Raw genomic sequence first — 13,705 nt, forward strand, 5'->3', positions numbered from 1 at the left:
GATTTAAGAATACATAGCTATTTGGATTTTTTGTTTTTAGGGTTTGCCTGACGGATTTTTATGAGATTATAACTTATAAATAGATCAAATACAATAAAAATAAATATTTTTAATGGTATTTTAATGATATTTTCCCACAAAAATATGTATTTTGTGTACTTTCTGAATAGATAAAATACTATAAAAATACATTGTTAAATGGTATTTTAATGTTATACCCCCACAAAAAATATGGTTTCGATACCAACCAAAACGAATCGCCAATGTTTCCATCAACTTTTGTAAATGTTGTCGGCCACTAAACTAAACCACAAATGATTTTTACTGGATTATATCTTCCAAATAGATAAGATACTATAAAAATACATTGTTGAATGGTATTTTTATGGTATATCCCCATAAAAAATATAGTCTTGCTACCAACTAAATCGAATAGCCCATGTTTCCATCAACTTTTGTAAATGCTTTTGGCCACTAAAGTAAACCACAGCCATCGACTGTGGCATTTTCCGCTGCTCCGCTCTCCTTGATCTTTTCTATTTTGATTTTATTTTCTAAAGCGAGCGAAAAAAATGCTTCGTACAAACAGAGAGCACACGATAGACGAATTATATTTTATGCCACAAATTACGCTGCGGTTAACCTTTAAATTAAAATAACACCAAAACAATTTTTGTGCTGCATTTTGCAGGCGTTTGAAATGGCACACGAACTGAAAAATGGCAAAATGCAGGGGCGGTGGTTGCCAGGGGGGTACAGGCAGCAAAAATTGCAGCAGCTGCAATGCACATTTTTATACAAATTGCAATTGCAATTGCATTTTTTTTTTTTTTGTATTTCTCTCTGGGTCTCTCGTACTCTCAGTGCTTTTTCGAACGGCATAAAATAATCAAATTAAATATATATAAAAATGCATGAGATGGGAAGAGCGAGAAGAACAACCCGCGAAAATTGCTTCCCGCCATTTTTCGCAAATTATAGCAGGAGTAAAGAGTAAAGTCATGGAAAATGGTAAAAATAAAATTGTAAATAATAAAACCGCGAAGCGGGAGAAACTGAATGGATCGCTTTTGGGCCCGCTGGCAATGTGCAAAATGTGCAATAAAATTATATGCATCAAATGCACACAGACCAACCGACAGACAGACAGACAGTATACCCCTATATATACGGTTGGATATACATATATCTCTTGCCCCGAGTCGAAAAATTCATTTGATGGAATTGAAATGGCGCGATTCGGGTAAAAGAGCCAGTGCCGCAGGAGAATTACGAAAATGGGGGTTCGAAAAGAGGTGGATTCGGTTGGGAATCGGGTATTAAACCACAAGCGTAAATTTATTCGACACTCGAAATTCCCGCGGGCATTTCGTTTTCTTTTTTTTCCTTCATTTTGATTTTTTTTTTAATGCTACCAAACAGCCATGGTTATACACACACACACACAACCCCACAAACTTGCTAATTGTTAAGACACACACACACACAACACTCTTATAGCCATGTTTCAAGCCTTTTTGCTCCGTTAAATAAAAATCAAGTTCACTTCGCGTAGCCATGATAATCAATTGATAAAGTCTAACTGCGATTTGGTAATAATATATTTATTTTACCCTTTTGAGGAGCGAGTGGGGCGGTGACCGTCGGTCACCTGATTAGCATATAATTTATGATCCAGATGGATTGTTAAAAATTATTACTGCGTTTAAACTGAGGCGAGAATTTATGCCTTATAAACGTGATGGAAAATGGTGGAAACATCGGGAGATCTCCAGCAGGGGGCTCTTTTGAGGTGAAGGTCCCAAACAATGTTTATACAAAAAAATCTAATAAATATTTATGGTGCGAAACGAGTGGTCTTCGGGAATAGTTGATAGTTCTATAACAACCAGAGCAAAGTCAATTGATGTGTGGTTTTATTAATTGTCTTGTGTTTACTGAACAAAGTTCTGTTTTTAAAACTTTCGCTGACCTCAATAAAGATTCTATTATACTAGAACATAAAATTATACTGACTTCTTTGGAAAAAAATTTAAAGTATTTTATTATTTCACTGATCCCATAATGTCCATCATTCTTTTACAGACATTGTACAAAATGGAATTTAAACATTTCCCAAAATAAAATAGGTTGCCCTGGACTCGGTTAATTACATAAACTTGTAAGAGAAAATGACCCGCATAAATCAAATTTCCTCCTCCATCACACACACACACAAAGGCACAGAAACGCTTGGTTAAAATTCATTTTGATAGGGCTCTATTAATAAATAAGAACTGTATTCCCCAATGAATTGATTAAATGGGTTACTTTTTGGGAGTTTGGAGGCTTTACATAAAAAACTCAGAACTCAAATAACTCTAGAATTTGGCTTGAGATACTGAAAATATTTCATGGTTTGTATATTGGTTGCACTTGAGATTCAGTAAATGATATAATACCTTTATAAACTGATACACATTAGTGCCGTCGGCCTTTTAGAGATCCTAACTCAATGACATATCGACTTAAATAACCGACTATTTAGCCGTCGCTACTTTTCTCAGGATAACAACACTCTCTGGAGGACCTGTCTATGGGGTTTTCCCTATAGATTCAAGATCTACTTACCCTGGGCTGAGCCATTAATGCTCTGGGAGCGACGTCTAACCCGATTTGTGCCACTTTTGGAGTAGGAACAACAAATGGGGGCGCAACACACTGACCGACGTCCCGCTCCGCCGCTTCAACTGCCTCTCTGTTTTAGGGAAGCTCTACTGTAGCTGTCCGTTTTGAAGTCCTCTTTATTCTGTTCTTTTCCAGTTCTTGAGTTTTTTCTTTTTTAATTTTAGGGGTATTACTTTCTTGGTTTTGGTTTTTATGTAGGTATGTTTTGCACTTTTACATCTATTTTGGAAGCTTCTGCTTTTTGAATGCTTTGCTTCTTTATTTTGCTTTCTTTCTTTTGTTTTAACACAGGCACATTTGTTTAGATTTTATGTATTATTATTACGTTTGTATACTTGTTGTATTGTTGTTGTTGTTGTTACGCGCGCGTTTGTTGGTTTTTTAAGCGGGAGATCTGTTTTTTTTTCGAATGTTTTCTTTTTTGTATGTTATAATAATTATTTACATAGAATTTGTTGTTTGGTTTATAAAAATCGTATACAATTTGTTGTTAGTTGCCGTTGCAGTTGTTGTTGTTGTTCTTGGTATACTCGTGTATGGTTGTTGTTGTTGCAACATCATTTGTTATTGGGTTGCAATTGTTGTTGTCATAAATCCATGGCGATTTCCTCAATTTTCCCCTCTCTCTTTGAGTTTTCCTTAGACCTTTTCCTTGGTTGTTTTTTTTTTTTTAGTAGTAGTGTGGTTGCTTTTGTTGTTTTATTTGTTTGTCGTATACTCTTTTTGCTTTTTTCGTATAATATGCGCACTATTTATCACAGCTGCTTCTACATACTACGTTACTAGAGATGAACAAATTATATTGTTAATATAATATAATATATAAGTATGTTTTTGCGACGGCAATTTTGCGTATATGGGTTTTATGTTTTTGCGGGGGGATCGGCGGGATCCCCTCGTTTAAAGAAATTCCCTCCGCGGCCCACGAATAATAGTATTTATTTGGGCCCTATTTTCCTGGATTTTTCGTTTGGTAGTTTCGGGGAAAACGCACTTAAAAACGTGATGCAATTGTTTCGCGCGATGGAAAAAACGCGCGCGATTTCCAAGTGTTTGGTTGATTGATGGCTATCCGTGTTAGCAAAACGCGTGGCAAATATCGGTAATATCAATAATAATAATAATAATAATAAACTTCACCGACGGCAACGCTTTTTCGCTTCGCTTTTCCTCTCTTCTTTTTTTTTATTCGAACGCAACGCAACACAGACACACGTCGTACGCGCTTCGCAGTCAAAAATACACTGTGCGGATGAAAGAAATTTGGACGAAAAACCAACCCGCCATTTGGTCGGCCCTAACATTGCTGTTAGTTAACAGCGGAGAGCAACAGTGCAACAGCAATATCAGCGAGTGCGAGCGGTGCAGAGCGATTGTCAATCATGTCGCCGCACTGCTCGTTCCCGCTCTCTCTCTCTCTCTGGCTCTGGATGCAACAATTGTGCCATTAACTCGGCACATGGCCATAACTCAGCGAGTGCAAGCGAGAGGAATATATACATAGATTAACCGACGGTTCGCAACGCGTATTGTTTATGCGCACGCTCCGGCGAATTGCGGGCGGCGCGGCGAGAGAGCGCAGGCGCTCTCACGTCCTGGGCGACGATGACTGATTTGTTGGTACGCCTCTTCTGTCATGCACACACTTGTCATTCACATGCACATTCGTGCTCGCTCGCTCTCTCTCTCCCTCTCTCTCTCACTCCCTCTCTCTGTTTTACGGTTTTCGCCTCTTTTTGCGCAATGTTCGCCGCGTTTGAAATTTATTTGGCTTTGGCCAAAAGGAGACGGCTTATGGGTTTTTCGCCTCTGCCGGCGTCGCTGCCGGCGTCGAAAATCAGCAAAAACCAATCCCATTTGTTATTTTCGCTTGAGTGAGTGGCAGCTTGGCTCGGCTCTCTTTCGTTTCGCCGCACCTTTTGCTTTGGCACTGCACACAGGTTGAAAGACACACAGTTGTCCATCAGCTTTCGCTCAACATTTCGCTCTCTTTTGGCACACTCGTGCCTGCACACACACACACACACGCGCGCCAGAAATGGCAACGCCTTCCAAGAAAAGCGGTAAAAAAAAGCAAAGAGAAGAAACTGTAAGGCGAAGAAGAAGAAGCGGCGACGACAAAAACAAACTTTTCGCTGCAGTTTGCCTTTTTTTTTTGTTTGTAACGGTGATCTGGCCACTTTGAAAGGATATGCGATCCTGACAACAACAAACAGCTGTTCGGCTCTCCCCCTCTCTTTCTCTTTATCTCCATCTCCTTCGCGGACAACAACAATTGGCACGGCGATAAATCGCCAAAAACATTCGCTGAAAATTGCACATCCTGCAGGTCATTCTGCGCTCCTGTCTGGCGACTAAGCTTTTTTTTTGGATTTTTAATACCCCGTACTAATGGTATCCTTACTTTAATATATATTATAAAGAAAAAAGCCTTGCAAATTGGGACAAAAAATAGTTCAAAAAGTTTTACTTATTTTAGGGGAGGAGTCATATGAAAGACTAAACAAATGTCCTTTCTTTTTTATTTTTTTGATGGGTGAAAAAATTAAAGATATTTATTTTTTAAATATAAACATATAAATTATAAATATTGAAATTAAAAAAATTCCAATTGCAAGATTATGATGAGGAACTCATGGATCTTATGACTCTTCGTTTTTATTTCTAGGCATACCAAACAAACACCTATGTATGTTTTTCTTGAGTAATAGATTTTCTTATAATGATTGTGTTGATAAACTAACGGTTGTAAGGACTTATTATGTAATATATCAAAATGTGGTATATTTTATTTGTCTACAAACATACTCTTCTTCTTACATTTGACATTCTCCTTGCAATGAAAAAATCTGTCACATTCAGACCAAAATATGATACAAATGGATAAATTTATTTTGCTTTAACTCTAAAAAATTACCAATCCTAAAATATAAAACTCTTTCTTCTAGACGCTTGCCAAATCAAAAGCCCTTAAGAAAAATCTACACTGTTCCTATAAAAACCCGCCGATCTGGTAGATCCCTGTCCCTCAAATCCAGGGTATTCCAACCTTCGTAACCCTCCCAAAATCCCCTTTATGGTTGCTGTTATTGTTGCTGTCGTGTCGTCGTCCTCGTGGCAGTTTAAAAAGCAGTTAACACATATTCCCAGGCAATTTTTCACCAGCGTATTTTTGGCTTGGCGCTGCAGTTGCCATTACGCCGAAAGAGAGGGAGACGGAGATAGTGGGGCGGGAAAGAGACGGCGAGCTTTGGCCGGCGTTTTTAGGAAAATGAAAAATAGCCTTGTTTGTTTTCCGACGCTCGCCAAAAGGATTTCCCGTGTCTGTTTTCGCTGGTCAAAAAGATGATGTTGCACTTAATCTGGTTGCCATTTCATCTCTGGCATCTCGAAATCCCCCCCCCCTAAATATCTTGGGATGGGATCTATGATATGGGGGGTCTGTGTCTTGTCAACACTTTGACAAATTTATGAGACTTTGATTGATTTGCGGTTGTCTGCATTCTTTTTTTTCGGTTCGGGGCTCGCTTTCTTCTCTTTTTGGCCTTTTCGACTTGCGAACTTTTGTGCGGCTTCTCAAGTAATTTATGTGAAACGAAAATCACACAAAATCGAATCAATTAAATGCAATAAATTAGGCAAAAGCTTCAGTGTGGGAACTATTCGGTCTGATGACCAAATTAGATTCGACAAACCACAGATCGATCGGTGCGGTGCAAAGTTCAAGGATCCCAGCGAAATTATAATGAAATTAGGTTGGTTTGCTAGAGCAACTCAGTAGGTTAACCGGAATTGATAAGAGGTTTTCGGAATACTTATGTCGAATTTCCCGGAATTAGCAAGGGAAACTGATGCTTTGTCTTCCAATTAAAACTTATAAGTATAGATAATTCAAAGTTCCAAGAAAACAAATAATGCTAAATAAACATATTTTTTATAAAAAAAATTTCTGAAAATTTTTTGAAATATTATAATAAAAACATTAAAACAACTCGTTATGAAAAAGGTTTCTAATTATATTTATCAAAATAATTGAAAAAGTTTTTGATTAGTTCTATAATAAAGCAAACAAGAATTTATAAACCAAACTTGTAGGTTAATAGGCTCTCAAAGGGCTCTAATTTAGGATCAACTAAGTTGTAACGTTTTTCTGAACTAATATTTGTATATTTTTTTTGTATTTCAAGTAACAACTTATAAAAATTGAACATTTTTAACATAAAAGAAGGCAATGTTTTAAAAACTGGTGCATTTAATTCTGTTGAACACCTTTTTTCCTCCCAAAGTCTTGTCTAAAGCCCCAAAAAAATGCCGAGAAAAGCTCAAGAATTTTCCCAAATGAGGCAGGAATTTAATTTAATATTTAGAACTTTGCCAAATTGAAGGGACCATGAAATTTAAATCACCAAAAAAAAAAAAGGAAAATAATCAAGAGGCGAAGGAGAAAGGGGGGCAAGGAAAGCGGGGAAGTGAGCGAATTTAGGGGGCTGGGTTTCCCCACCCACCGAGTGCAAAATACAAAAAAAAAGGCAGAAGAATAGCCGAAAAGGAATTGACTCGGGAAAACCTCAAGGAAAATTGCATTTGGAAACTTCCAATCCCAGACGAGCGAAAGAGAGGGAAGAGCGAGAGAAAGCTCACCCATGCACGCACACACTCACACGGCGATTGGGGGGCAGCCAATATGATTTAAACACTTACGCACACACCAGCGATTACAGTGATGTTAACGCCGGCAGCGCAGTCGGCGTCGCCGTCGACGTCGGCAGCGAAGTGTGTGTTGTGTGCATGACAATTCATCTCTTTCTTATAAACGCAATTTATCAAACGCAAACGACGAGCGACAGCAAAAGATGAAGACGACGACACGATATCAACTTGATGTGGCGCCATCTCGCTCGCTCGCACTCACTCACTCACTCAAGCTGCAAAAATAAAAGGCGAACACAAAAACAAAAAGCAAAAAAATGGCACATGAAGAAAAATAGGAGTTGCCGTCGGCGCTCTTCTTCTTCTTCTACTTCTTATTCGCCGTCGCTGCAGAAATAATGAAACGCAAGCGAAAAAAGAAACAAAGAAACAGCAACAAAGTGACTGAAACCGCCATAATCTTGACAGACAAGTGCACGCGCTCTCTCGCCGCGCTTTTAATGGTTTGTTTTTGTCCGAATTCGCCGGAGAGCGTGGGAGAGCCGCCACGCCGCCGGCCTGCCAGAGCGAGATGGCCTGCGTTGCATTGCGTTGGAGTGAGAGGCACGATGTGTTTTATGGCAACGCGCCTTACAGCTGTTTTACGGTTGCACAGCCACTGTGGGTCTGGGCATGTTAAACAGTTTTATGATCACTGGAGTTAAAGGATCTTCAATTTCCGGTATTTTTTTATAGGTTCACTGTGTTTTATATTTTTAGTTTTAGTAAGTATTTCTTGTCCCGAATTCTTTATATTATATTGATCTAATAAGTTTCTGTAGTTTGTAACCACACATTTCATAGTAATATTATAGATTTTCTTGTTTAATTTAAAGTATGTTATATTACATATTTGTTTTAATTATAAAGTTGTTAACTTCTGTATCATATCGTTGTTAGATTGTTTATTATGTTCCGAAAACAGTACAGATTTTAATGTTTCTTAACTTACACGCGCGCGAATATATGTAGTTGTATTTTCATTTATTCATGCATTTTATTTATCTTAAATCTAAAAATGATTCATTTCCAATGATTTTTGAGTTCCCAGCGAAAGGAATTTGATTTTGAGCACGGGATTTACCAGTTTACCTGCATAGTTACCTGTTCGCCAGTTTCTTCCTTGAATCTTCCTTTTGCCTACTAATTTTTTTGTGACTTTCAACGCTTGAAAAGGCCCATAAAAGGCTTAGGACACTTGCACATAAATCTACCTGATCTATTGCGACTCACACCCTCTACACAGAAAGAAACAAGGATCATTTGTGATGATTTATTGCGATATTTAACAAAGAACCAAGTTTCCTTTCAAAAATACAGGTGTATCAAAGATATATATAAGTGATTAATATAAAGTTAAGAAAATTATAGCTTATTTCTTTCTGTGCAGTAAGGTCCTTCGAATTTTATTTAGTTTTCTTCGAGTCATCATTCAGCCTACTTTAACTGACCCGAAGAAAAATCGATGGCAAATTTGCTGGTTATACAAATGTGCCGTGTCATCCAGGACGATGTCCTTTTGGTATTTTGGGCTGTTTCGCTCTGCTTTTGACAGCCGCCGACAAAAGTGTCAATTCCAACTCGGCCAGCCGACGGGCCTGTCAACAAACGTGGCCTAAACCCGCCCACCGCCACCCCGCTAATCTCAAGGACGCCGCCGGTGTCCCTAATATATTTGCTTTAAATTTGTAATGCCTGTTTCGGTAATTTTCTTATATAGTAGATGAGTAAAAGGGTAAGTATTTATATATTTAGTCAGTTCCTTTTAATATTTTGGAAAAGTTAAGTTGAATCTAATTTTGTTTTAAGGTTTTTATGATATACAAAACCACTTGTATAATTTTTTAAAAATTCTTTAGAACTAATTTTCCTTTTTAAAAAGGTTTATAGCTTTATATATGTTTTATATAGTTGATAAAATATTCTTTGTGGTCTTAGTTTCAGTTTTAATAACCTTTACTAAACCTTTTTATTTGTTAGGGGTTTTGATACTTGAAGATTTCACCATTGAAGTATTTGAATTTAATATATCTACCCTTTTACTCGTCCACTATATATTTTTATTAAATGAAGTACTTTTGCCGTTTAAAAACTTTTGCCACAAAGTTAATTTCCAGGTGATTAAGGGTTTCCAAATCACTTACCTGCTCCCGGATTTTGATCATACTTTACCTGCAAACAGAAAGAGGAAAACAGAGTTAGAAAAGGGCAGATAGTGCGAGTTGATTTTTCATCAAAGTCAGTAGGGAAAACACTGGGAAATGCAAATGAGCGGAAGGCATCGGGGATTAAGATGCACCGAGTCTTTTGTCCACCCGCCTGTGACCACATGTGTTGAGCACCCCTCCCGAAAACACAATCCTCCAAAATACGAAAATCGACAATAATACAATATTGAAAATAGAAAATCCTCGGCCCGCTCCCAAGTGACTCATCCCTCTCGGATGGACCGGTGATCTTTTCCTGGCACATTTGTCGGGAAAACGTTTTCCTTCTAGCTGCCTTTTGATTGATTGCCCTGGAAAACCACTTGAAACTGTCAAGGGCGCAATCGGGGAAGGGGCGGGGGGAGCAGTTTTCCCCGGAGCGGGGAGTGAGCAGCCCATCGAAATGAAGTGAAAATCACTTTTACACAGATGGAGGAAATCGTTTTCCTATGAAAAACTACTTAGCGCAAATGAAGGCGGGGGCCCAGAAGATGCATCATGTTAATAACTAAATTAAGGAATGAGATACCACTTCTAGGATTACCAAAGCGAACGCTAAATGGTATTCGATTCGTCAAGGAATCGAATTCAATTGAAAACTCAAGTATACAAACTGTATTGCAAGGCTGAAAAATGGAAAGTACTATTTCGATCTGTTTTAAAGGGCTGGGAATTGTTTTTGACCTGAAGTAATCATAAACTGGAACCAAAATTAGCTAAACATTTGTATACTTAAGGTATAAATAATTTTCAGCGTTTTAAAATTCAACAAAATAATATTTTATTTTCTTTAACTGCTTAAAAACCATCTTTGAAGTTAGGAGATCCAATAAAAAATAATACCTAATTATTTACTTCATACTAAAAAATAAGTAAAGTTCTTTAATTTATGTATAAAAGATAAAAAATATATCTTTCAATGTCATTAAGCTCATTTTCAACTTATTTGTCTTCGAACTACTCCCAAATTGATGTCAACAAAAATGTTATCAAAAAGAAACTTTTTTTTGAAAATGTCAAGAAAATCTAATTGAGAAGCCAGAAAATGGGAAAGCCGGCAAAGAATATTCCCTGCAAAAGAAACAACAAGAAACGCACAAAATAAATAAATTTATGTGCATTTCCGTTATTTTTTCGAGGTTTTCTTTTTTGTTGTTTTATTTCTCCTTGGTTTTCCTTCCGGTAAAGTAAATAACAAATATTATTATCGCATGACCAACAGCAGCAGAAGCGAAGGAAAACCAGCCAAAAACATGGGTCATTTTCCAGGGGCGGGGATGGCATTATTGACGGGGGTTGGGTGGTAAAACAGTGGTCAGTGGGACGAGGGGGCTGGATTTTCCAAGGCGTGGCCTTTGGTTGCAATCTGCAAGTGCCAAAAAAATTCTCAATAGGAAATTGAAGGAAGCAAACAAAGAGAAAAGCGCTGCCAGAGCAAAATAACATCCATAATTTAATAAGAATTAAAAAATACATATTTTCTTGGCAGTTGTTTAAAAAGTTGGAAAATGATAGAGTGATTTTGCAGAGTGACTTAGCTGCAGCCGAAAAACAAAGCCAGAATTTTGATTGCTTCCAAATATAGTCTTTAAAAAAGTTCAATAAAAAATGATACAAACAATATAAACATATTTTAAATAATTTTAAATGTAGCCTTCAAATAGTCAAATAATTTTTGATTGTGATACCAGCAAATTAAATCCTTTTTAAAAATATTTGCCAAGCTAAACTGTTCACAAACAAATACAACAAATTTTATTGAGTTAACATAGGTTAAAAATATATTAAATAGCTTTTTTTTTTTTTTTAATTTTATATATAGTTTTTATTTTTTAACCTTTCTACATTTTAAAATCAAAATTATAAAGGAGATGAAATATATTAATGGTTTTTAAAATGTTCTTTAATCATAGTGTGTCCAAACATTTAGGTATTTTTCTAAAGCATTCATTCGCTCAACATTTAATAGCGGATACTGATGATTTTAATTAGTTCAATCCAATGGATTGCATACATTGCATACTTTAAAAATATACAAAAATCAAAGCCATGGGTGTAGAGTTTGGCTATAAAAAAGGGGGCAGGAAGCCAAGTTTTCCGGGGGGACTAAAGAACGGAAGCCGCCGTTGCGTCGATGTTGCTGCTGTAGCTGTTGCTGTTGCATGTTGCTGCCGTTGTGCCAGCAACAACAACGGGGGGAAAACAAACACACGGCCGAAAGAGGAGCAACCATATCGACTCAATGAAATTATTAATGGTCAGCACACAAAAATGCAGTTCAGCCAAGGAAAACAAGAGCCACACGAGCGAAGCACAGGAGCAACACCAGCAACACCAGCAACACGAGCAACATGGGCAACACACAGGAGCAACATGAGCTGGCCAGGAGCAACTTCGATGTGGTCACCCGAAAAGGGAAGATGCCAGGCAAATAAATAAAATAAACAACAAACTCTAATTAAACGCCGCTTCCACTCCCCCAGTTTTCTGTGTGTATTTCGATAAGGCAACGTAACCAATTACTCTTAGTCCCCAGCCTCGGTTTTCTTTTTTGGGGGCCCCCTCCTTATCGCCTGGGTCACAGTTTGTGGACTTTCAGCCTCGGAGACCTTTTCGCAAAGTCCTCGGACTCTCTGGGGCTTGTTAAAAACTTTTTGCCAAAAATTCAATCTGTTTTTGGCCGCTGCAAAGGCCAGAAAGGAGTTTACTTGCAGATGGGGAAAACAAGAGCAGAAAAGTGCAACGAATTGCGAAAACTCAAGGTCGGGCTAAGTAAGCTCTTTAGATTTCAGAAAATCTTTAAAAATTTAAAAATTTTAAAGTACCCCAATTCTTAAAAAATGCTTTTTATGGAGTTATAAACTTAGTTTATTGAATAAAAGAGTTTTTTATTTCTAAATGTACTTTATATTTGTTATTAAAAATATTGTAATTAAATATTAGTTATTTCTGTATATAGTATTTTTTTAAATGGTTTAAAATACAGATTTGTAATGTTTCTTTAATTTATACTAAGTATTTTGGTCAGCACCTGCTAAAATCACAAGAAAATCATATGAACCCTAAAATAAATAACCACAGAATATCTTATAATTTTAGCCTTCAAATCTTTAATCTAATATAAGAAATAGTCTGACCCAATTTACGTTAAATATGCATTTGATTTAAAACTCGATTTGCCACATAAAAAAAATGTTATGAGTATATAAAATCCAGTGATTAAAAATTGAATAATCCATGAACTCCGGTCCAATTAGTCAACATAAATGCATATTCCTGACCCCCGTGACCTTTCTATTCATTTAGCTAAACATTTTTGGTTCACATTTGGCGACTAACTGGATTCGAGAACTGTTATGCTCTTAAATCTTACGAAATGCCATAAAATACCCCGACCAAGGAAATGCTGCCAAACCGGCTGACTAAGCTGGCCAAAAATAATATAAAACATTTGTTGTTCTTGCTCACCGACCATTTGCATATCAAAAACAAGAAAACAAAAACCTCAAAGATTAAAAACCGAATGAAACGAAATTTATAAATTGATTCCGAGCGCGACTAAAAATAAAAACCCAAGCCGTGATGCCAATGACGGGAAAAAGCTGCGGGGATCAGGAATCGGAAATCAGGATTTTGGGAACGGGCAGATACGTCGGAGTATTTCGCCGATTTCAGCACGACTCTGCTGGCTCAGCAGAATTATTGCATTTTGAATATTGGCATTTGCGTCAAATTAAATTTAATTGTCAGTACAGCTTCAGTTTTCGAGCAAAAAATGGTTAAGCCGAATAAAATGATTCGAAACGCAGGCCGAAATTGGTTGAGATACGATGCGATACGAAAAACGATTTGTGAATCCTCTTACTATAGATTTAAAATGTAAAAATAAAAGCTGAACACATTTTAATAAAATCTTCCATTGTAAAGCGAACCTACATATTTTCATATACTTTTATATTTTTCAACCATAGTTATTTTTTAAACCTATAAAATTAGTTTTAAATTAGGTATTTGTAATTTTGTTTGGACACTGAACACATTTTAATAAAATCTTCCATTGTAAAGCGAACCTACATATTTTCATATACTGTTATATATTTCAACCATAGTTATTTTTTAAACCTATAAATTTAGTTTTAAAT

At 36.8% G+C, this 13,705-nt stretch overlaps 1 protein-coding gene across 4 annotated transcripts in view; it reads right to left on the reverse strand.

The window, feature by feature from the left end:
• Window positions 1-13,705, reverse strand: part of LOC119562407 (homeobox protein homothorax) — a 140,083-nt gene that overhangs the window by 105,080 nt on the left and 21,298 nt on the right. For 2 of the 4 annotated variants that reach the window (XM_037875604.1, XM_037875607.1), the window contains exon 1: window positions 2,611-3,921. In XM_037875604.1, coding sequence (XP_037731532.1) covers window positions 2,611-2,625 — 15 coding nt within the window. In that variant the 5' untranslated portion in view covers window positions 2,626-3,921. Of the gene's footprint in view, window positions 1-2,610; window positions 3,922-13,705 lie in introns of those variants that run through there. The other 2 variants (XM_037875606.1, XM_037875612.1) reach the window with 2 other exon arrangements.

The sequence above is a fragment of the Drosophila subpulchrella genome, chromosome 3R, assembly GCF_014743375.2.
Source record: "Drosophila subpulchrella strain 33 F10 #4 breed RU33 chromosome 3R, RU_Dsub_v1.1 Primary Assembly, whole genome shotgun sequence".
NCBI lineage: Eukaryota > Metazoa > Arthropoda > Insecta > Diptera > Drosophilidae > Drosophila > Drosophila subpulchrella.